General features: G+C 43.6%; 1 protein-coding gene across 11 annotated transcripts in view; it reads right to left on the reverse strand.

Annotated features, from left to right (window-relative positions):
• Positions 1-24,138, reverse strand: part of NEDD4L (NEDD4 like E3 ubiquitin protein ligase) — a 338,487-nt gene that overhangs the window by 142,947 nt on the left and 171,402 nt on the right. For 10 of the 11 annotated variants that reach the window (XM_072822182.1, XM_072822146.1, XM_072822130.1 and 7 more), the window contains 3 exons: positions 7,617-7,698; positions 4,904-4,942; positions 2,452-2,505 (listed from right to left, as the gene is read on the reverse strand). In XM_072822182.1, the coding sequence (XP_072678283.1) occupies positions 2,452-2,505; positions 4,904-4,942; positions 7,617-7,698 (175 nt within the window). Of the gene's footprint in view, positions 1-1,674; positions 1,730-2,451; positions 2,506-4,903; positions 4,943-7,616; positions 7,705-24,138 lie in introns of those variants that run through there. The other variant, XM_072822137.1, reaches the window with a different exon arrangement.

Below are 24,138 nucleotides of genomic sequence, written 5' to 3' on the forward strand. Positions count from 1 at the left end.
TTAACAAAGAAGCTTATTTAGGAGGGAGTAAAAAAAAAAAAAAAAAAAATGGGAGGGGGGAAACACTAAGCTGTAAAGAGTGACAAAAAGTTTATTTTAAAATCCACAAAGCATGACTTTGTCAACAGCTCTAGAATTGAGGGTGTGGAGGATTAACCCTGTGTTTACATACGTGCAAACCTGTTTTCCAAAAGCATGTGCTTTAAATGCCAAAACTGCTCTCCATGGGAGAATGGAAGCTAGTCTGTTGAAATGCTCAAACTGACAAGTACCACTACAGTCATGTATTGATTTAGCTGGATTAAGAGCCAATGAAACAAATATCACCACTAGCATTCGGTGCAGAGTTAAAAAAAAAAAAAAAAAAAGCGCACAAAACACAACCAACCACAAACCCCAACCAAAAAGACCCACTGTAAATAGCCTGGGGGCAAACATAGGTATTAGTATCATAAAACACAATTTTTCAGATCAAGTGTGTATTCACACATGATTTCTTAGAGCTCTGCATTCAAAGGCCTTCTTGGGTTTGGAAGTCTAGTTTAGGTTCCATGGTAAGGTCACCTCAACAGTAGTCATTGTCTTAGTAATAGAAATGGGAAACAAATATTTACAGCAAATTTCTCTTAGGAAAAATAAAACTAAATAATGAATGAGAACACATCTGACAAGAGGCAATTTTCCCTCAAATGTGACCCTTTCTTCACCTCAGAGAAGTGGTGTTATGCTCGGTACACTAGTCTGTGGATGTATCTATGTCTTCAGGGACTGGCTTCTATACTCAACACTGCCTGATTGGGTATTTGCTAGATAAGAGATGGAGTGCTAAGAACTGCACCCTCATCAGAATCTCTCATTCAATTTAACAAGAAAATAACTTCACATACACAGCAAAAGTGATCTAGTTATTTGGTACTACTAATGGTCACCCAAGATACAAAACGTTGAGTTCAACATGAAGCCACCAAGATCCCGTGTTTTTTAATAGACAAGGCATCAATACAGTAGGCCAGAACCTGTTGGCTTTCCAATTTGGAGAGTGACACCAAACACAGGAGATTAACTACATTCCCGAGTTCCACTGGCCTGAGGACTCAGGAGAACAGCAGATTATACCAGGGTGCTACCACCGGCTGATGTGTTTAAATTATGCAAAGGCTCTAGACCTCACTTGTCTATATGCAAGGATGGGGAGTTACAGGAGTTGTATTCTAAGGCTCCTCCTAAAATATTAAGTTTTTAATCTATCAAAAACTTAGGAAGAGTTTTAGCTGAAATCAGCAGCAAGAAGGGTTCACTAGAACACTTGTTTGTTTCAAGATTTTATTTAAATTCTAGTTAGTTAACATAGAGGGTAATCTTAGTTTCAGGTTTAGAATTTAGTGATTCATCACTTATATACAGCACCCGGTGCTCATCACAACAGGTACCCTCCTTAAAATCTCCACCACCCATCTAGCCCATCTGCCACCTCCCCCTCCATAACCTTCAGTCTGTTCTCTATAATCAAGAGTCTATTTTATGGTTTGCCCTCCGCCCCGACTCTATTCTAATAAGAACACATCTTTTAACCAAGAAATATACACAAGTTTCATGGAAAGTAAATCTGGGTCCAACTAACAACAGACTACAGGGAGTTATGATTCCACTTCTTAGAGTTCCTAAAAGGCTTACCCAGAATGTAATAACGGATTCACATTCATAGCTGGAACACTTGGTTTGTGGGTACCTGATGAATACACTCTAGTTAGTTGATTCTGCCAAAATGCTTTAAGCTAGATTTGATGCTAAAATTCCATTTTTAAAATGAAATCTTACGTATATATATTATACAGATAGCTAGCTACGTAACATGTCCACATCTTACGTATCAACGTATATATAAAATGTTTGTATGAGTTTTCTGACTCAGGCATACCTTTCCTTCTTTAAAGGTACTTTCCATGAATTTCCCTTGAGAAAGTACCACTTTTAAAATACAGCTTAATTTTGCCTGCTAAATATAGATTCACTTTTTTCTATATGCTGTTAATTAGATTTTGGTTTTCCCAAAGAGAATCACCACAGATTCACTACTGACTGGGTAGTGTAGTCTGACTTATATTTAAGGTTTGTTTACATGAGTAATGGCCTCTTTACAGGTTTGCCTACCGTTGCGTATTCCCAACATAAGAGCTCAGGCATACGGTTTGATGTATCACTAATGTGATCTTCACTAATATTGACTCTGATGAAAACATACACATATACAAATAAATTTTCTGTCCTAGCCATAAAATAGTATTTGTTAGAATCATGAAATAGTAATAGGACAAAGAGTCTTTGGGGGGGATGGGGAGGCATATGTACTGCCAGAAGTACAACACAGATAGCAGAGGTCCAGAAGATGAAGCTTTCAAATTCAGTTTTTAAAAAAATGAAATCAAAAATCAAGAACTAGGACCCACTTACCAATCTGTTTTCATCAAATACTTCAAACAGGAGTCTGTGATTAGATGGGTTTACCTATAAAGGGGACAAAAACCGTATTTTCAAAAATGGGCAGAAATGATGCAAAGGATAAAAGACATAGAATGAAATGCTTTATAATGCACCCAGATCATTTTGTAATCTAAATAATTAACCTACTCTCCTGGAAAGCCTATGTCTATAAACCATTTTATATTATAGATTTCTAGATTATCCGATGCCTGATATTTAGGCACATCAGAAGAAGAAAACGCTTTTGGCTACAAAGAGAAAATTTTAAATAGTTTTAGAGAGTTTCTAAATCTCCCCTACAAGGCACGAGACCAAGGTGACATCTTCACAAAGGTCTATGCCTGAGGAAATCTCTTAGGCCCATAGTGACAATGAGAATAGCAGTGACAAAAAGGAAGAAAATAGTAAAAGGACCTATTTACTATTGCATGCTGATTTGGGAGCACTACCTCCTTATTAAATATCAAAACACATGACCTCATTTAATCCTGACAGCAACCTATGGTGTGTAACTGTCCCTCCAATTTTGCAAATGAGGAATTGAGACGATGAGGGTGAAGGAACCTGCCCCTGGACTGGAGCCCAGGGGTACAATGCGGGGCAACCGAGACCCCCCAACCAGGTCTCACCTGCTGGTCTCCAGAGCCCGCACTTTGAAATTAGAACAAAGAAATAAAAGATATCTCTACTTCCAGCAACCGTGAGGTCAGTGTCTTTTTGCTTCTTTCTATCTCTTTACTAACACCTCACCAAAATGGCAAGAATCATCATTCAGGCTCAATTATCATTTATTAAGTACCAAACACATGGGATACATGGTAGTAGGCTTTCTGATTTACATCATTGCATATAAGTCCTGAAACACCCCTATCAAGAGAGGACTCCTCTCTCCTGAGTGATTGCCTATCTTTAGGCGGAGCTCCAGGGTCATGGAAGCTGTACGTGGTAGAGCCAGAAATGGGACTCAGGCCTACTGCTACTAAGTCTGGGCTGCTTCACCACGGAAAGTAGAACAAAACAAAGTTTGACAGTACATCACGGAGCAAGTCCTGGGTTTCTTGCCCCTTGGCCTGCCCTCAGCGTAGTGATAGAGCAAGCAGATGGACAGGGGATTTAAATCCGTCTGGAAGCTCTGCCAACGTTGGGCTGACCAATGCATCCATCTGGAAGCTCTGTGAATGTTGGGCTGACCAATGCACCCATCCACAGAGGCTCTGGCAGGAGCGGCACACAGTAGGCACTCAATAGAGATTTGTGGGAAGAATAAAACAAAGCCCCCCATTCTTTTTTTTAAAGCTGGAGAAAATAGAGCTTTTTACAAACTTTTAGAGCCAAGGTGAGTGACTAAGTCTTAGATGTACTAAAATTTACATGAATGTGACCCAGGTGTTAAACTGAAAGGAGACTAAGTAATTTGGAGCTTTACAAGTAGAAACCTGTATTTGAGACTTCACAAAGGGCCAATAACATCTCTCTGCACCCTTTAGCTTTTCGGTCCTTCACGAAGTAATTTAAAATGCATCTGGTAGAGGCTACACATAGGATCCACCAAGTATTGCAATATCGATGCCATATTTCAGCTCTGAACAGAATAGAAAACAGATGTCGTATATAGTGACTGAAGTTCGGAGCACGTAAAATACTATTGTGATTGAAAGGAAGAAATCAGGACCAATTGTGAGGGTCCAACGGTATTAATCTTCTTTAGGAAACTACACTCATCTGAAGATCTCTTCTGGAACATTTCTAGAGGTAAAGAAGTTTTTAATATCACAGCTATGCAGGCAAAATATATTCATTTAGAAGAGGATAAAGCCCTCCTTCCTTGCCAATCAAAAGCTGAGAAGTTTACTGTTTTCAAAAATTTTAGTACAAAAAATACAGCAACCACCACAAAAACTTCTTGAAAAGTAATCTCCATTAATTCAGAAAATTATCATTTCTATATATAGCACTTCTAGGTGTTAAATATACAAGGTTGGGGAAATTTTACCTAAATACATGCACACCACATAACTGAATCACAAAACTCTCTGTGACTAGAACATGACTGGTTATTTTTAGGTTTCTTTTTAATCACGTTGTCTCTGTTGCTTTATCTCTAAAATCATTCATAACCCAGGTCTCATAGAAAGATTGTTTTGATTATATTTTACCTTATTTTTAAAGAAAATTTAAGTAGAAAAGCTAAAACACGATACTTGGGTAACTCTATGTCTCTAAAATATCTTCAAGTGAAACAAGTCTGTATTTTGCTATTACTAGTCATTCTTTGAAAATTTAGGACACGTAAAGGTGGCTACCCAGTCATTTTTCAAAAAGAATTTCACATAAAAATTGAACAGCTTCCACTCAATATGAATCTATTGTGTTATCAATCTAGTTATCAACAACAATTATTACAAAAAAATGAAAAACTTACTCTAAAATAAAATTCTTCATTCCACTTTGGGTTCAGCGTCTGGAAGAGAAATTATCTTGTAATATCTTTTACAGTCATTGAAACATGAACAGTTACTAGTACAATACAGTCCACAGATTTGCTTGAACTTTTTTTTGTGACTACAAATAAGTGCTAAGAGATATTCAAAATGACAATGAAAAGCGTTTAGTCAATTGAGACTGTTCTGTAAATCAAATTACATGGGAAGGGGTGTATTAATGAAACAGGGAATTCATAGAGAAGAAACCATAAATTGCATGCTATCCACCAAAAGGAATAATGTCAGGGACCTACAAAGAGCCATCATCATGAAAAAATGTAAAGATTTTCTTCAAGAAATTCACATTCCCATGATTATTTCATCAAGAAGGAAATGAACTTTGTTCACTTCTCTCAACCTACCACAAATCTGTTTTGGAGAGCAAGGAAGCAGCTGGCAGAAAGGCAAAAGTATTCACTATTTATATAAATACTGAAATCTGAAGAATATTTTATCAAGAAAAATATTGATGGTCAGATTATAGTACATGGAAAAAAAAAAAAAAAACCCTGCCAGCTTCAGATCAAAAGTGGATTATCCTCCAAAATAACCAATGTTCAAAATCTTCACCTTCATTTTCTTCTATCCTCCTCCTTCTATTCCTGTCTATCCATCCATCTCCATATCCATCAAGCACTCTATCTCACAAGAACATGGAAAGGATACTTTTGTCCTCAAGATGGACAAAAGAGGGGCTGCCAAGCATCCTTTCAAACTAAGATGAAACAGACACTGTGCAAGAATACATATAGGCATGTTTGTGCATTTGGACAGGCGTTAAGACCCTTAACACGTCCCTCAAAAACCAAATGTGCAGACTAAAAAGAAAAAAACCCACCACCTCACCCAGGGCTACAGGTATTGTTTAGTCTGAACGAGATTTGCCTTTATCAATCTATCCCCTTTAACACACCAGCACGAGGAAGCAGAGATAGGACACAAATGCACCGTAACAACCACCACCACGCACACGCAATTCACACAACCATGAACTGGTATTTTTAAAAAAATCAGCACTTTGCCCACCCACAGCTCAGGAGGGAATCCGATCCGAATGGACGGGGTTTCACACTTTTTTTTAAAGCTGTGAATGGAGCTGGGGATACAATGAGAGAGAGAGAGAGAGAGAGAGAGAGAGAGAGATACAATGAGACAGATGCAATGAGAGACAGAGATGCAATGAGAGACAGAGATGCAATGAGAGACAGAGAGAGAGGGAGGGAGAGAGGGAGGGAGGAGGGGAGGGAGAGGTGCCAGGCGGGCAGCCCAGCCGGGCAGGTAGGCAGGACCTGGCCTGGGGGGCGATGCAGCCCCGACCCGGGCCGCCCAGAAATGCAAGGGGCACCTGGCAGGTAGGGGACCAGCTCCCGGGGCAGGGGGACAGCAGCTCCCAAAGCAAAGCAGCAAAGCAGCAAACGGAGCGCGCAGCTCAGCGCAGCAATACTAACCGGGAGGGGGAGGCTCCGGCGACGAGGGGTGGCCCGGCGGCCCCCCAGCCCCGCTCCGTCCGGCCCGCGCCCCCCGCGCCCCGCGGCCCCCGCGCCCCGCACCTCCCGCCTGCGCTGCAGGGCGCGCCCCCGCCCCGCCCCGCCCCGCCGCCCGCAGAAGCAGGGACAGCGCCTGACACCGCGAACAATGGGCTCCGAGCTGCTCCGGAGTCCTCCCCACTGATCACAACACCGGCTCCTGTTTGCACAACAGATTTTTAACGCCACTCGCGAGGCCAGGTGGAGGACGAGCCACAAAGGCTGCTCCTTACTTAGAATGACCTGGGCAAGGGGCCCAGGTGTCTGCACAATGGCAGGGAGTGAGCATTTTTTTAAAGCCCTCATGTTCTCCAAGGTACGGTCACCACACTGAGTATTAGACTATCTGCTCCCCAAAGGTGATGGGGAAAATAGCACTGTCTGATAAATAATACTCAAGCACAGATAAGAACAGTTCTTTGGATTAAAAAAGAAATTCCATCTTCAATAAATGCCCCAAATATGGAGTAAATACTTAAGATTTACACACATACACACATACAGACACATACAGGGAAACATGGTGGTAGATGAATTAAAATAGAATTATGGAAACATCTTTAATGAAATCATGTAATTAAGATTTAGAAAACAGATACACATGTTTAGTAACTAAGCAAACATTTTGCTTCTTTTAGTAATATTTGCTTCAAGGGAAACCATTCCTTTTGTGTCTACCAATCTCACAAGCCACTCCATTTCATTAAATGTATTTTAAATTATTTTAAAAGTCTTCATGAAAGATAACAAGCCAACAAGAACAAACCCTTGTCAAAAAAAAAAAAAAGAAAAAAAAAAAAAAGAACAAACCCTTGTCTTACTGTATTCTTTGCAAGGAAAAAAATTGCTACTTGTAATAATACTTATTTTAAAAATACTGCTTTTAACAGTCATTTAACTAAAAGCCAGGATGGATATCTTGGGTTAATCCTGAAAAGCGTGGTCTATGTTAAATTTACAGATTTAATACTGGGAGATACTAAAAACAAATTTAAATAATATTAATAATACTGATGCTTAAAATAAAAATACTGCCAAACTTAAAATATAAACTTCTACAGAGCCAAAGTACTTAATTGGATTAAATTATTATTTAGATGAAGTTTAATTAAGGATGGGCACCTACCTTTTTAATGGTTTTTGTCTGTACCAAAGCGAGTTCTCTATTCTCATCTGCTACGTACAATGAAAGTTTCACATACGGATCACTGTAAGAAAATATTTCATATTTAGTGAGATTATACTTTTCATTTAAAAAATACAAAAAAAGTAGATAAAACCCAAATGAAAATGCCACTTAATGACCCAGTTTATGTAAATTTCACAAACTAAGCACTAACATTTTCAACATGTCTATTAAGTAAATATACAAGGAAAGTTTCTATCAACCAGAGCCAGTGATACGTATTTAAAAGCAAAACTCTCTAATAAATAAATCTTAAAAAAAAGAGAGGCACTTGGGTGGCCCAGTCTATTAAGCATCCAACTCTTCATTTGGCTGAGGTCATGATCTTGGGGTCCTAGGATCAAGTCCCATCAGGCTCCCTGCTCAGTAGAGAATCTGCTTGTCTCCCTCTCCCTCTGCCCCACCCCCTGCTCACACTGCCTACCCCCCTCAAATAAATCTTTAAAACAAACAAAAGCATAAAAATATCATGAGGCATATGAAACATACACTGACTTTACTTTTAGGGGTAAGGGGTAGAGAGAAAGAGGGGGCTCTTTCTCAAGCCCAATGTGGGGCTTGATCTCATAACCCTGAGATCATCACCTGAGCCAAAATCAAGAATCAGATGCCTAACAGACTGAGCCACCCAGGCACCCCTATGTTAACTTTAAAAATCATCTTAACTATTAATTCAAAGGAACTAATCTGCCATATTTCTTTTCCTAAACACAGATTCTAAAAAGATTACAAGAAAGATTACTAAAAGGCACAAAAAAATTTTAGCTGGCTAGCAAAATCTGGCCAAAATATTTAGTGTGCATCTTACTTATATTCTGATTTCTACTATACCGGTAAAAATTATTGTTCCTTTAATGAAGGTAAAACAGGCATTGTTCATCTAAACCAACACCTACCTTTTTACAGATGAAAACAACTCAAAATCCAAAAAACTAAAGACCAGGAAATCAAGAGAGATTTGCCCAGTGTTACAGATTTCAGTAAGGTCGCGATTAACTGATCACTTTTAGCAAGAAGCATATTAAAAGGACCACTGATGGTAGACTTTCTACTAAGAGTCTAAGTCCACTCATATGTCCTAGTCTTACTAAACCTGGGATACTAGTTAAACTATCACTCTTCAAGGGTCTAAAACCCAGGTTCTTCTGTTTCACACTGGAAATCCTGAAAATTGTAGATAGGGCTCACATGCAATCTACTCCCAAATTTTCACTCATCTAATGACCCATAACTAATAATTTATTTCTATCCAATTTGAAAATTATCCTTTATTGGCTATGCCATGACTATTAACCTTATTTTGCAACTTTTAGGATATTTCCAAAGATTACACGGAGCATCATAAAATGCTTTGGATTGATTTTTATAAATACTTCAATAAATATGCCGTGAAATCCTTTGAAGAAAGAAAGAAAGTCTGATAGTAACAGGAGTCAATATCCAAAACAGAAATCAAAAGTCAGTGAAAAACATTGTTGGTATATACAGTATTTATTACCCATAAGATGCATCTTAATGGAAGCTACAACATCTTAAAAAAAAAAAAAAACACACAAAACAGCAACAGAATTTGCTTGGTTATACTCTATTATCAGTACATATTTTTAACATTCTGGCTTAAAGAAGGTATTAGTCAATCCTTTGCCTCTTATCCATAAACTCTAAGTATTATTTGATTAAAGAATATTGAAACCAATGTACCTGCTTCTCCTTATCTGGACATTCTCAGCCTCAGAATAAAAGTGAATAAGAGCTATTACTTAATCTAGGCCTAAAGACTCCTAAGAACACCTTCTGAATTAGAACTATGGTCTGGGTGATAAATCACAAGTCTATTTCTAAGGTCAGAGGCTCTTAGACTTTAGCCTATCAGAACTACTTGGAGGAGGGGGTAATTGAAACACAGATTGTTGGGCCCCAAACCCAAAGACACCACCCCTTCCCAAGATCTAGTAAGGGGGGGGTGGATCCTAGAATTTGTATTTCTAATAAAGTCCTGGTGATGCTGATGCTCTTGATTCAGGGACCACACGGTGAGAACCACTGTTCCAGGTAGTTCCAGGTAGAAAAGGGTATTTTTTAGCTATAGAAACTAATTTTCTATTTCCAGCCACCAAGCTATTGCTAAAAAAAGCTCAAGGTCTGATTATCCCTGTTATCTCAAAAACAGGCTCTGAGCATGCCATGGAGAGAGATGCACACACTCACACCCACAATCCCGTATTACAGAGACACCACAAACTCTGCTGACTGCCATCTCTTGTTTTCATGGCCCTTGGCTATCATGGCTGCTGCCATCATATAACTGCAATAAAGCCTGAAGTGGTAGCTTTAATAGGATACCCATATCCTTCTACTAATCATTTATTTGCTTTGGTTTGAATCCCCTGAAGAATCCACAGTAAGTGACACAAGCAGTAGGGACTTGACAGTGGGGTCTCTGAGGGGGCCAAGGTCTCCCAGCTGGGACAGCAAGGCATGTCTAAGCATGTCACGGGCGCTCATCCAGGTAGAGGCAGGTATAGGGTGTCGGCATGAAAGATCAACCAGGAAACTCCCTGGAAGAGAACGCAGCAGGGAGAGAGATCCAAAAGCGTGCAAACTGATATAAGGATGGTGAGACGTAAGTATATGGAGAGGGAGTGTAAGGCACAGGATGAGCTGGCTGCTGGCAAGACAGCAGGGGGTAAGTTCAAGGGTGGTGGGTGGTGGGTGAGGAGGTGCGGGACAGTCACCCACAATGGTTCTCGGCATTTCCTTTCTTATGGAACAGCACCATTCGCATCACCAACCACATTCCAAGGACTCTGCTAGGAGCAGACACAAGTGCCAGGGAGCTGGGGAAAGGAATGAAAAACAAAAGCCAAAGATGATTAAAACAACAAAGGCCACCACAGGGCATGTATGAATTGCCCTACTTTGCTCAGCTGAGTGAGGATGATGGCAGTTTCCCTATTCCAGCAAGGAGAACGCTAGAGCACGAAGCTGAGATGCAGCTGAGATGTGGGCCAGGGCATTAAGCATCAGAAAATGAGGAGGAAGATGCCAGAGCCGCAGGAACAATCACTACTAGCTCGACCCTGAGCCTAAGTGCCACCAGTACCACCACTACCGTCCTCACCACCACAAGGCCAGCACCCACTGCCATCAAGCACCCAATCTGTGCTGGCACACGCGAGCTTTGTGCGGGATCCCCCTGGATCCTCAGGGCAACTTATGAAGCTGGCACGTTTTTCATGAGAAACTGTGAGACATCAAGCAGCCTGCCCAAGGTGGAAGAGTAAGCAGGGGAGGTGGGAGGGGACACCAGCTGTTTGCTCCAGAACCCAGCTCTCCCAGCGCGTGCGACCCAGCCTTGCCACAACACGCTCCCGGCTGACCACCAACAGAGCTGGCTGGAAGGAACGTCTGGGGGCCAAGAGTCCCTAAAATTCTGCCAAGTTGGAAAACATTTTGTACTGGGGCTGCTATCATGACCTACTTTTTATCTTTGTTGCTCTAGTGTCTGGAGGAAGAGCAAGACGCCTGGGCTGAGTGTCTACCCTTTGGGGAAGGCCACACCTTGAGATCTGATCTTCTCACAACACCCCCGAATAACTAGCTGTATACCTCGGACAAGTCCCTGTAACACACTGAACCTCCATTTTTGTTATCTCCAAAATAAAGGGGTTCAACTGAATCGGTGGTTTTCAAATTGCAGATTCTACAGAGCCTTACTTCTGCTTAACCATCTCAGGGAAACGCCAGACTACCATCTTCTATATTGGGCTTCCATGTTAGAAATTTTTTTTGGACAGGGTTCTGGAATTAAAAAGAAGTTTTAGGGGTGCCTGGGTAGCTCCATCGGTTAAGCGTCTGACTTGATTTTGGCTCAGGTCACTGATGTCATGGTTGTACGATGGAGCCCTGCCTCTTGGCTGCGGGCCGGGTCGGCTTGCGATTCTCTCTTCCCCTCTGCCTCTGGCTCTCCCCTGACTCACGCACACATGCTCTAAAAGAAATCAATCTTTAAAAATACATTTTTAAGAACTTTTAAAGCTCTCGGACGGCATGATCCCTTTTAGGATATTCTGAATCTCAGAACAATTCAAGCTTACTTCTCATCACTCGTTAGAGCTACAGGTGAGTCCACCCTAAGTAAATGCAGCTCGACTACCTAAAGATAGAGGAGGAAGAGGGAATAAAGCCCTAATCTCTACTGAGAGGTTTTCTCTATCAGAGCATGAAGGGCAAAGGCCACAGTTTTGAGTATGCGAAATCACTCTCGATCACCACTGTGCTAAAAATTTCCCTGCACGTGTTCCCAGCTTCTCATCAACCTACCTGCTAGGAAAAACATACTAACTACACAACAAGCACAACAAAAGGGGCGTGTGTATGCTTGTGCATGTGAGTCCCGGGCAAGGAACTGAAGGCTCTCTGGGCTTAAAGCAACATCCAAGCATTTGAGGACATGCTGCTGGTCAGGTCTGCTGTCCCCAGATGGCCTTCACTTCTGAACACGATGTTCTGCAGAAGTGGTGAAAGGCAGCGAGAATTCTGTGTCCAGAGTCTTTTTCACACCTGACTCCGGATTTGCCTTCCAATAAAGACAGCAGTCGCAGAGGAACCTTCTGCCCTCTGAAGTTCTACCTCTCAGATCCTCAAAACGCCCCCCTATACCTTTGCTACAAAAGACCAACTCAGTCCTGAGGTTAATGTTAAGACTTAACCCCCCACTCCTAGGCCACTAGGAGCTCATCAGAAGCTTCCAATCTGGGGAGTAGATACAGGGTGCAGGGATTGATGTAGACAGTTCTGGTTTTCATGTTACCCCTTATACACGGCTGGAAGATTTTGTTGGTGGTGGTAACCATTAACACTAATACTTAGAAGAAAACACAACAGAATAGGAGGGGCATGGAGGGAAAGAGGCAAGACAACCATCCCTCCCTCCTCCCATGGTACTTTCTCCATTTGATGCCCTTAACCATCTCCGCTGGTCCCAAATCTGTTTCACCAACTCTTTGAGTGACCTTCCAACAGTCACTCAACCACTCTTAACTTCAGACTGTTCACCAATGAAATGGGAACCATTTTTAACTCAGAGAGTTACCACGAGGATCAGACACAATTGTGTGTTACTATCAGTACCCACTGAGCACCAGCCACACAGTACAAGTGCCCTACAAGTGACAGCCACTGTGATAGTGATCCTATTCTTTCCTCTTGTGAGACTTCTGAGGTTCTCTGTGGCTCCTTCTGGCCCCCACTTCTGCTGTGATTGATTTGATTGGCCACTGATTACCTCCTCGTGCAAACTGGGGTCCAATGACCACAGCACACTGAGCTCCGCACTTCCTCATCACACGCACCGCAAGGCAGCTCCATGGGGACCCCGGTGGAGACCATTAAACTGCTCATGGTATTTACAGTGGGAGCTCAGAATTCACTCCTGCCACCTAGTTCGGTCCCAACGGCTGGTGTGTAGGACAACTCAGGGCCAAGCGTGAGCATTACTCTCTAAGCAGCTCCATTCTTTGTGGATTAGAAGAGAAATTCTATTTCACAGACCTTTGCCTCCCCTGCACAGTAAAATGGTGTAGGCACCACCTTATTTCCTTTTCAGCCTTAAAAGGAGACGACAAATTCATTGTAGGACTTATGCATCCTATTTCCTGACCGCCCACTGTCCTCCAGGCAAGGAGACAAGCGATGCAAGTAAGATGCTGTCCCTACTCCCAGGTGAATGGGGCACAGAGGAGCAAAGAATGATTCAGACAGGGTGTGCCAAGTCCCCAGGAATATAGCACTCCACGGCGATGGTTCCTGGCCTCGTGCTCACCAAGGTTACCTGTCATCGGGTGCCTGTCCCCACCCCAGGACCACCAGATCAGAATCTCCAGGGGTGGGACCTGGGATTCTGCATTTGTCAAGCATGGAATGATTTCCGTGCATTGGTCAATCTCGGCCCCTCTCCCAGAGAGGGATCTGTGAGGCCAAGAAGGGAGCACCAAGAGCTAGGTGACGTTTCTCCAAAGGGGAGAGCCTAAGCAAAGGTCCAGTGGCAGGCTAGAGCCAGGGTGTTTGGCACAGCTGTAGTCTGGAGGGCTTGGGGAGAAGAGGGACTCCCAGCTCAAACCACAGGGAGCCTTGTATGCAGCTGAAGAGCTGGCCACTGGGTGGGTGAGGACGCGTGTCAATCCTGGCTCCCCTTATTTGTAGCTGTATGACTGTAGAAAACCCCTGTAGCCTCTCTGTGCCTCAGTTTTACCATTTATGTAATGGGGACACTAGCAGTACTTCCTTTTGTAAGGAGGCTTGAAGTAACAATAGTATCTGGTAAACAGTAAGCTCCCAATACGTGTCAGCTACCTCTGATGACAGCGCTGTCATCATGGGGCTGTTGAAGGGGTGATTCTTTGTTCAGACTCATTACAAGAAGATGAAACAGTAGGTGGAAGGCCCCAATAGCAGGCTCCTGCACCAAGGACCGAAAAAGGGCTGAACACAGAAGCAGTGAGGATCAAAAACAAAGGACAGGGAGCAGCCCGAAGGCGTACTGCAAACACCTGGGAGGTGGCTAACTGAAGGTGGTGAGGAGGTCAGGGGAGGAGTGCAGGCCAACTGCCAACTTTCGGGCCTGGATGACCATGTGCAGTCTCCCACTACAAAATGGGACTGGGGCTCTAATCCCTTATTGGGCCAGAAACATCATCCACGGACAAGTGGGATGCACCCACTGACAAGGCAGCTCTACCATTTGGGGAGAAGCCCATGAATTCCAAGGCATCACCAATGGCCTTGCCTTTATAACCAAAGTCCTTTAACACAGCTCTTGGAAGTTTTGGGCCGTCACACAAGAGGCTCGGCAATGTTTTGCTTCCTGCCCACGATGTTGCATTTGTATCTAAGTCCGCAAGGGCATCACAAGGGCTATGGTCTGTTCTCAGAGAATTCAGAGATGGGCCTCATTCCACCTTGTCACCATTAAGCGGAAACAGTGCAGACTCGCTGTTTCCCAGAGAGAGATGAAAATAAGATCTTCTGGGCTTGCCCAATGCTCGGCCTCCAGGGCCACGGCGGAGGAGGACACTTAGTCTGAGGCCACAGTAATGGAGTGATGCTTGACCCTCTCCATCTGACTGGCTGAAGTGTTCTAGGACAAACAAGACTGTGTAGAGGCAAATCCTCTTGCAACAGATTATTTACTTAGCTTTGTCAGACTCAACGGTCTTTGCTGAGATCCATGAATTTTACAGGAGGCAGGGCAGTGAGGACAACAGGTGGCAAGAGGGCGGAATTGCCTCCACTGGGCAGAGTAGTCAAGATGGCTTACGATCAGGCTGTCGTTGGAATGACAAGGCCTTGTCCCCCAGCTATAAAAGTGTCCTTCCTAGATATTTGGATATCAGAGGAAGAATGAGAAAGGTCTTTATTTTTCGACCGTTTCTCCCTCCTAAGGGAACACACAACTGTAGCCTGAAGGAAGCAATAATTCTTTCCTGTAACATGAGATTGCCCAATATGCCACTGGGACAGCTTCCCTATTAGCCAAGAACAGAGGGATAGTGTAGCATATTACATCGTGCTGTAGATCAAATTTGTTTTGACTGCCTGATGGATCTGACACACAAAGACTTAGCTGACCCAGAGAAAGTCTCATTGGAAAATCTACATGTTGGAGGTTTTCCTCATTATTTTCTCTGCTATTATAGCCAGTGCTGCATAAATTACTGACATCTGTAATAAATAGCACAAAATAAGGCAAAATATTACCTAGAAACTGTGAGAGAATAAAACACATGAGTTTAGCAATATTATTGAACCTGAAGTTTCTAGTCTAACAAATTGTCAAAGATGGAAAAAAGGTGTAACACTTTCTGAAGAGGCAGACATCTGAATACTCTCTACTGGAAAGAAATTACTCCAAGTTTTCTGGAAAAGAACATGGTAGCAGGTATCCAGTATAAAGAGCTGATGCCTTTAACTCAACAAGCCCATTTCTAAGGATTAATCATAAAGAAATAATCAGATGTGCAAACAGATATTTACCTACAAAAGATGCTCATCACAGCATCACATATAAAAAGAAATTAGTAGCAACCTTTCAGTCCAATGGAGAAATGATTGAATAAATTATGGTACAATCATGGGCTAGAATATTAAAACCATGAAAATGTTTTCAAATAGTATTTATAAATGTGAGAAAATAATTATGGTGTAACATTAAGGAATAAGCAGGATCTAAAAATTCTTCATATATATGAGAAAAATTGAGAAAAATACAGCTAAAGTTAATAGTTCTCCTCTCTAGGTATGTTTATGAGTTATGTTTTTTTTTTTTCCTAGATTTTCTACTGTGAGCAAGTACTTTTCTTACAGATTTTATCTGAGAGAGAACTGAGCAGGAGGAGAGGTAGAGTGAGACAGAGAAGCAGATTCCCCGCTGAGCTGGGGAGCCAGATGCAGGGCTTGATTCCAGAACCCTGGGATGATGAACCTGAGCCGAAGGCAGACACTTAACTGACTGAGCGCCCCAGCAAGTACTATTTTTATATACAAAAAAGAGTCACGAAAATACCAATAACAGTTACACACATGTTTCTACCATAATAAACTCTTCAACGAGACACTGAAACCTGTAATTTCATGGCTAATCTACGTTACAGTAACAAACCCAAAAGGGCTTCAAAATTTTTTTCTGCTCAGAAAATTGCCTTAAACGGATGAGTACTGAAGATTTTTGAAAGACTATGCATATAGATTCCAGCCCATGAGACTTAATGAAAGGCATGAACGAAATACATCACTCATCACCAAGAGTGGCAATGAGTCACTCTATACAATCTTTCAACAAATATAAGACAGCAATGGATCCATTTACAGACAAATGAATTCTTATGTTGGTTGAAGGCAGGTTAAGAGAGGCATTAAAATTTTACAGCTTAGCGTATTCTGTGAAACTGCTAAAGAATATAATTTTTGATGCTTCAGTTATGATTTTATTGTTGGGAGCAACTAGTGGCTTACCTCTATCCTAAAACCTTCCCCATCACCTAAGCCTTGAAAATGCTGGTCAGGATGGACTCTCTCCTGGTCCCCTGCCATCTACAGCCGTCCCCAGGGGAGGTCCCAAACTTGGGTCATGTGAGAACCCCAGAGAGCCTGTCAGGGGGGATGTAGGCCCATATGTCTGTCTCTAACACACAGTTTCGTTTTTATCTAGGTAGACATGCAACAGCCCCTGAAAATATTCAAGCTAAAGGAATTTTTTTAAAGGAATTTTTTTAAAAAACCACAACTTTGTGTAAAACCAATGTTTCCTTATGTTCTAATAGTAGAACTATCGTTCATTTCTTTTTTGTTGTTGTTGTTGTTATCGTTCATTTCCTATTGTCCCTAAAAACCATTTCACCTACAAAATACTGAAAAGTTCATATAGCTGCCAAAGGAAGTGAATAGTTACAACTTGCTTTTATCTCCAGCATATTCTATTAGGTCTTTCCCCCCCATATACATGCAACTACCACAGGTTAAGAAAACACTTCTTTCTAGTGATGCTTTAGCAGAGCGGAGAGCAGCTCACAAAGCCACAGCAGAAGGGGAAAACAAAGACACCTCCCTTTTCAGAAACTAATAATTGCTTTAATTCCTCAAATAGTCACCAAGTGTCCATCACATGCAAAGAACTGTGGGGCACCCATGGGGGAGGTCAAAGAAGTGGGTGACAGGGGAATACAGACAAATAGACAACAGATGAGAAGGGGCCCTCAAAGAGGTTGTCTACCCCTCCCCTCTGGAGAAACCAGAGTCAGATGAATGTATGAAGCGTAGGTGTTGCCTTTATGAGTTGGTTGTGTATCTTAGGAACTCAAAGCAGCTCATCAATTTTTATGATCATTCTAAGACCATCTGAAATGCAGGGAACAGCTTATGAACAGAAGCAGTAACTTCCAGTAACATTTATCAAGCACTGCCTGGGTGAACAGCATTGTACTTGATGCCTTATGCATATACCATTTCTAATCCCTAAAACAGTCCTGGCAAGGAGGAGGTTGGTATCCTCATTTCATGAATAAGGAAAAGCTGTCCTCATATATATGTATACACATGAAATGCTATGCAGCCACTGAAATGGTATTAATGAACTTGATTCAGGTGCCTTTAAAGAGAAAGTCTAAAAAAATTGTATATTGCCACAACTATAAAAGCAAATAAAACTACTGCATTATAAATATACCAAACTATAAACTAGTGTTACCACATTAAGGAGACCGTGAGCATCTCCTCTCCTTGCTCCATATATTCCAAATAATAGAGATGTGTCACTGTTTAGCTGGGACGCTGAGACGGGAGGGCGACCCAGCTAGTCCTGCCAGCCCCACGGTGGGCTCCACCCCCCACTTCGGAAATGGTTCCAAATGGCAGCAACTAGAAAATTCAAGTTAAAAGTATTGTATGCGTACCTAGTAAGAAGGTGTGTGTGTGTGTGGGGAGGGTCATTTATAACTTCAACATGAATCTCTGATTTAACAGCCAGAGTTAGGTAAGTTAGAGGGTAAAAAGGTCCCCGAGGGCCTTGAAAGAAAGGCATACAACCCAGGAAGTGGAGGGACAGGGAGTATCTCAAGTTCCATGGCATCTACGTTCAACATCCTGTTGGTGGACTATGCTCCATCACCCTTGCACCAGCACGCATCTCCCTGTGGGGCCTGTGCCAATGAGGTAATGTTTAATTGCCAGGCCAGGGCATCTCCTTTCTTACCTCTTTAGGAGGTTCTAAGAAACATTCTGCCAAACGCCTCAAGGGTTGTCTTCCCACGCACATTTGAGGGAGGGAGCAAATCAAACCCACGTGCTCAGGAGGGAAAGAACTCATTTTCCGAACTGATGAGGGGAGACTTCGCACAAGAGTCTCTCTTCTGAGAAGGTCATTCAGGAGTGCGGGGGGGCACGTGCACATACAAACCACATACCCACATGGGGCAGGATGCCACAGCCCCAGAGTGTCTAGAAAGCTTAGGGGGGTTTGCTGCCCATTTTAAGTGAAAACCTCGAAATAATCCATCTAGAGATCAAAGGATGTGAGGATGTGCACTTCTCAGACTAGGAATGAAACCACCAAGTAAAACAACTTTGATCGTCCTCAAGTGATATGGTGCTTATTTGTCTCTCAACATGGAAATCTTCAGCCGAACGACCATTATATCAAACATAACTGCATCCACTAATTTCAAATGGTCATGATTAGTTCAGAGGTACTTTTTAATCATTTTCTTCAACTTTTAGTGCCTAGTCACATTTGTTACCTCCCCAGGACCAGCCCCAAGTAAAGCAGTGGACAATATCCCAAATCCACAAGGGCCCTAATTTTAAGGGTCCTAGATAACCATAAGCATAGGAGTCTGGCACGTACAGCAAAAATATGTAACTCAGGTTCACTTTACGTAACTTTAAATACTCCTTGGATGCTCTGAACACAAATATATGAAATGAATCATCTTCCCATTACCTCCCACCACAGTCCCAGACATGGTTCCATGAACGAAAATTCTGTCTGGAAAACAAATTTTGTAATGTGCACACATTTCTAAAAATGCACGCACACAAGCCCTATTACTGTTAAGAGAGCATTTGGTCTTTGTCGATAAATGTGCGCATTTAATTCATTTTAAAAAAGATCCCAGGGATCCCTGGGTGGCGCAGCGCTTTGGCGCCTGCCTTTGGCCCAGGGCGGGATCCTGGAGACCCGGGATCGAATCCCACGTCGGGCTCCCGGTGCATGGAGCCTGCTTCTCCCTCTGCCTGTGTCTCTGCCTCTCTCTCTCTCTCTCTCTGTGACTATCATAAATAAATTAAAAAAAAAAAAAAAAAAAAAGATCCCAGAGGAACGTCCGGGGGGTAATAAACCCATACGACAATTTAGCCTCCGTATAAAAATGCATACTTTCAAATTTATCACACAATTAAATTCTACGTCCTTAGTCTTCACTGATCTGAAACACTTAAGTAGCTATTCTGCTTATTTAACTGAATAATTAGCATAACCCCAAAGCCATATGTTTTCAAAGACCAATTTATCTCTAACACACCTGTACATTCACTTACCGTAGAATTCTCCACAGAATTCATTCCTGCCTGCGAAAGTATTATGCCCTCTAAATGTTTATGTAAATTGGTTTGCACCAAGAGTTATAAAGCTTCTAGAACTCCAAAGAAGTAAACCAGACAGGAATTCCAAGAAGTAGTTCACGCGGAAACTCTCTGGGAGGGGGAAACAAGTTCATAACGGATGCGTACACGGCTATCAATGAAGTCTGCAAATACGAATGGCTCTCGCCCTTAACATCCCAGAGGAGAATCACGCCCTCCTTCCAGAACTTTCCTTCACACCCGGGATCCGGAGCGGGAAGAACACATGTTTGAGTCTTACAAGTCCTACGGATCCTAAATGATTCTGGGACCTAAGTGCTCAATCATCCCCAAAGAAGTTCTTTGAAAACCATACAGTCCAACTCTATTATTTAAGCACTAGTTTACACTCTAGCAGAAATACAAATTTGCTCAATCTACGTAACCATCCAGGCCAGAGAAGGCGATCTACGGGGGACCCAGGCAAAGGCTCCACGTAAGAAGTCTTGTGTCACAGAGGATACTGCAGAAGTCAGTGAGATTCATCAGGGAAATCTTCAAATAGTCCCCATCCGAGCCCCACATCCTGTCACAAGACAGCTCCCCCACCCCACGAGCCTGCTCCTCCCCTTGCTCCAGGTTACCTACTGAAGGCTTTGCTCTGCTCTCACTTGGTGCCCACGCTCTGGTGGTGCTGGCCCATGCTCACGGCCAACGAGAATAACCACCTGAGCCCTAAGAGGGCTCACAGGCAGACAGGCCCATGCCCTAGTGCGGGCACCACCACCTTGGCTGGGACCTGGGGATTAGGGGTTCCAGAGGTTCTCGAGCTGCGGTGGGCATCTGAATCACCTGGAAGGCTGACCAAGTAAACACCCGGGTCACTGGGCTCCCATCCTTGAGTTTCCAATTCTGATCTGAGGCAGGACAGGGCAGTCTGCATTTCTCACCATGTGCTCCTCTGGGTCCCCCGGCCCCAGCCTGGGAAGCAAGGATATTCCACTTCTCTCTGTTTCTCCAGGATCCCGGACAAGGGGGTTCATTCAACTCCGTGTTTCCACCCCCCTCAATCACCCCTGCAGGAGGGAGGGTGGGCAGAGGGGCCGCCTCACCTCTACTGGCTGCCAAGGTCTCTGTCGCTGACCCTGCCCTGGTTGCTGGGTTGCAGGAAGGGCAGCCCACGGGCCTACCTGTGATTTCAACCAACCAGTCGGTACCGCTTTTTGTTTATTTCAAGGGGAACGGGGGGGGGGGGGTAGCAGGGCAAGTCCCTTCTCGCCCATTTGAACACACACCACTGTCTAACGAGAGAATGGTTACAGGTACCCTGTAAAAACATGAGCCTGTCAGGAATTCAGTTCTAGGGCAAGTTCAGCTCTAAAAGAAACAAGGGAAAAATCTGAAACGAGGCACTTGGTCAGCCTCTCTGTTCTTAGGGGAGTCGGACAGGACAGTGGCACCGGCTCATGGACTTCTCTCATGGCTCAAGAGAAAGGTCAATTCAATTTGAACTTCAGACAAAAATTCAAATATTTTTTTTTAATCAATTAGATCCCTTTACCCCCAATTTATCAAGTCAGTAGCCAACACACACACACACACACACACACACACACACACACACACACACACAGGTGCATAGTAACAGAACGGCAATGCCATCAGCCAGGATGGGACCAGACTTCCAGGGTCGTCACCCATGGGTGACACCACCCCTTGGCTAATCCCACCTGGGTCTTTGTGATAGAAAATGAGCCCTGCTGATCAAAGGGAGGGACCCTGAACTTGCTGCCACAGGGGCAATCAACCTGGAGCTGTGCAGCCCTGGAAAAGACGGCCAATTCTCGAGTAGAGAACGAGTCAGGGAGCTCGGCCCCAATTGATTAAACAGACAAAAAGTAGTTGTAATGAACCCTGAAGAGTGCTGGTTCCCATGGCTGGGCCGCCCGTCTGCTGTCACCACACCCTCCGGGGCCACTGGGACTGATGGCAGCACAGGAAGGGAGGTATTCAGCACCCCTTGGCCATCACGAGATGGGCACAGAGATGAGACCCCCCCCCCCATGCCCGGGAACGAAGGTGGAGCAGAGGGGATGCCACCCCGAGTGAGCCTGGGACAGACAGGGAAGTGTGTGAGGGGACCCCAAGGCAGCTGTACGCCCCCCATGTCCTAGGCACACAGACATCACCCTCTCTACCCCTCCCCATGTTGGCTTGCGCCAAGCACTGCCCCAAACACTTTCTGTAGACTCTTTCCTTAGACCTACTTAGTAAGAGTCTGCACTTCTCAGGGGTGGGAGTGACAGTGGCACGCGGGAGCCAACCCCAAGACTGTGCAGCTGTCACTACAAGAACCTCCTTTCGGTCAGCCCGGGTGGCTCAGCGGTTTAGCACCTGCCTTCAGCCCAGGTCATGATCCTGGAGTCCCGAGATCCAGTCCCGCGTCAGGCTCCTGCAGGAAACTTGCTTCTCCCTCTGTGTCTCTCATGAATAAATAAATAAATAATCTTAAAAAAAAAAAAAAAAAAAGGACGACTACTTGTACCTGGATGAATAAAGAAAGCAGCTCCTCATCTTGAACCATTCCCTGTGTTTAGGGCTAAATTGTGCTCCCCTCCCAACAAAAGACAGAAAAGTCGAAGTCCTAATCCCAGGGCCTCAGAATGTGACCCTATTAAGAAATAGGGCCTTTAGGGATGCCTGCGTGGCTCAGCAGTTGAACGCCTGCCTTCAGCCCAGGGTGTGATACTGGAGTCCTAGGATTGAGTCCCGCATCGGGCTCCCTGCAGGGATCCTGCTTCTCCCTCTGCCTGTCTCTCTCTCTCTCTCTCTCTCTCTCTCTCTCTCTCTGTGCCTCTTATGAATAAAGAAATTTTTATAGATAGATAGATAGATAGATAGAGCAAGCCTTTTGGGGTATCTGGATGGTTCCGTGGTTCAGCATCTGCCTTTGGCTCAGGTCATGATCCCAGAGTCCTGATATCGAGTCATGCATGAGGCTCGCGGGGGGAACCTGCTTCTCCCTCTGCTTGTGTCTCTGCCTCTCTCTCTGTGTCTCTCATGAATAAGTAAATAAAATCTTAAAAAAAAAGAAATAGGGCCTTTAGGCCATACTAACTGAGGTAATATGAAGTCCTTAGGGTGGGCGCTCATTCAACATGATGGTGTCCTTATGAGAGAGGAAATCTGCACAGAGACAGACATGCGCACAGGGAGATGATGGGAAGACACATGGGGACAAGATGGCCAGGTGGCAGGAAGGATGCATCTAGAAGGCCGAGGGACACTAAGGATAACCAGCAAACACCAGAAGGGAGAAGAGGCAAGGAAGGAGTTTCCCTTCCCAGAGATCGTGGAGGGAGCAAGTTCCTGCTGACACCTGGATTTCAGACTTGCAGCCCCCAGAACAGAGATAATACATTTCTAGGTTTTAAGCCACCAAGTTGGCGGGACGTCATTACAGTAACCGTGGGGAAGCGAGAACCCATTAAAGCCAGTCTTTCTCAGAAACCCTGAGACCCAAATGTATCCTAAAACTCTCACTTTCCTCTTGTTTTAGAGAGATGACCCTGTCTGAATTCCTACATAACATTCCCAGGAGAGGCTTGGAGCAAGATCCATAATCAAATCTTAGATCCATGCTCTATGTATGAATAGTTATAGTAAGTGTTCTACACAAAACCCAGAAACACTCTCAAATCTGTTCAGGTCAGGTTTTGCCATCAAAGGAGCTTCCCACAAGACTACAAAAAAAGTCCCAGTTGCCAGGGCTTTTTGGATTTTGAAACTGCTTAAGGAAGGATTCTGAACAGATTAGGGATTATGTACCTGTTCCAAGTCGTAGACCACCAGGTAAGATACATGTCCTCCTAAAGCTCCCCCACCCCCCGCCAATCCTGTCCAGACTGCTGCTCACAGAAACACAGCTGCCTGTGAATCTGCAATTCCTCACAGAAACAGAATACACCCTCAACTCTTTAAAAAAAAATTTGCAAAATAATTTTTATGAAGTTTTATCTCCAAGGCTACATGACACATGCACACAAACCACTAGACCCTTGACCTTTCCATGATGCTGAGTTTTATACGGTGTCACCACAAGGCTTTTTAAAAATTTTAAAAGAGAGGCAAAACAATTATGCTTCACAGTTATCACCACAGGAAGAAAAACAAGTATAGTCAATAGGAAGTGGGCCAGGTGATGAAAATGCCCCCACCTTCATGCTCCCGAGAGAGAACTTACAGGGGGGACACTTTTTTTTTCTTCCCCTGCAGTGATGCAGTGAATGTATTGCAGGTACCCATGTTTGGACTTCCCGGCCTGCATGTTGTCAAGAAGAAAGGGAGT

The sequence above is a fragment of the Canis lupus genome, chromosome 1, assembly GCF_048164855.1.
Source record: "Canis lupus baileyi chromosome 1, mCanLup2.hap1, whole genome shotgun sequence".
Lineage (NCBI taxonomy): Eukaryota > Metazoa > Chordata > Mammalia > Carnivora > Canidae > Canis > Canis lupus.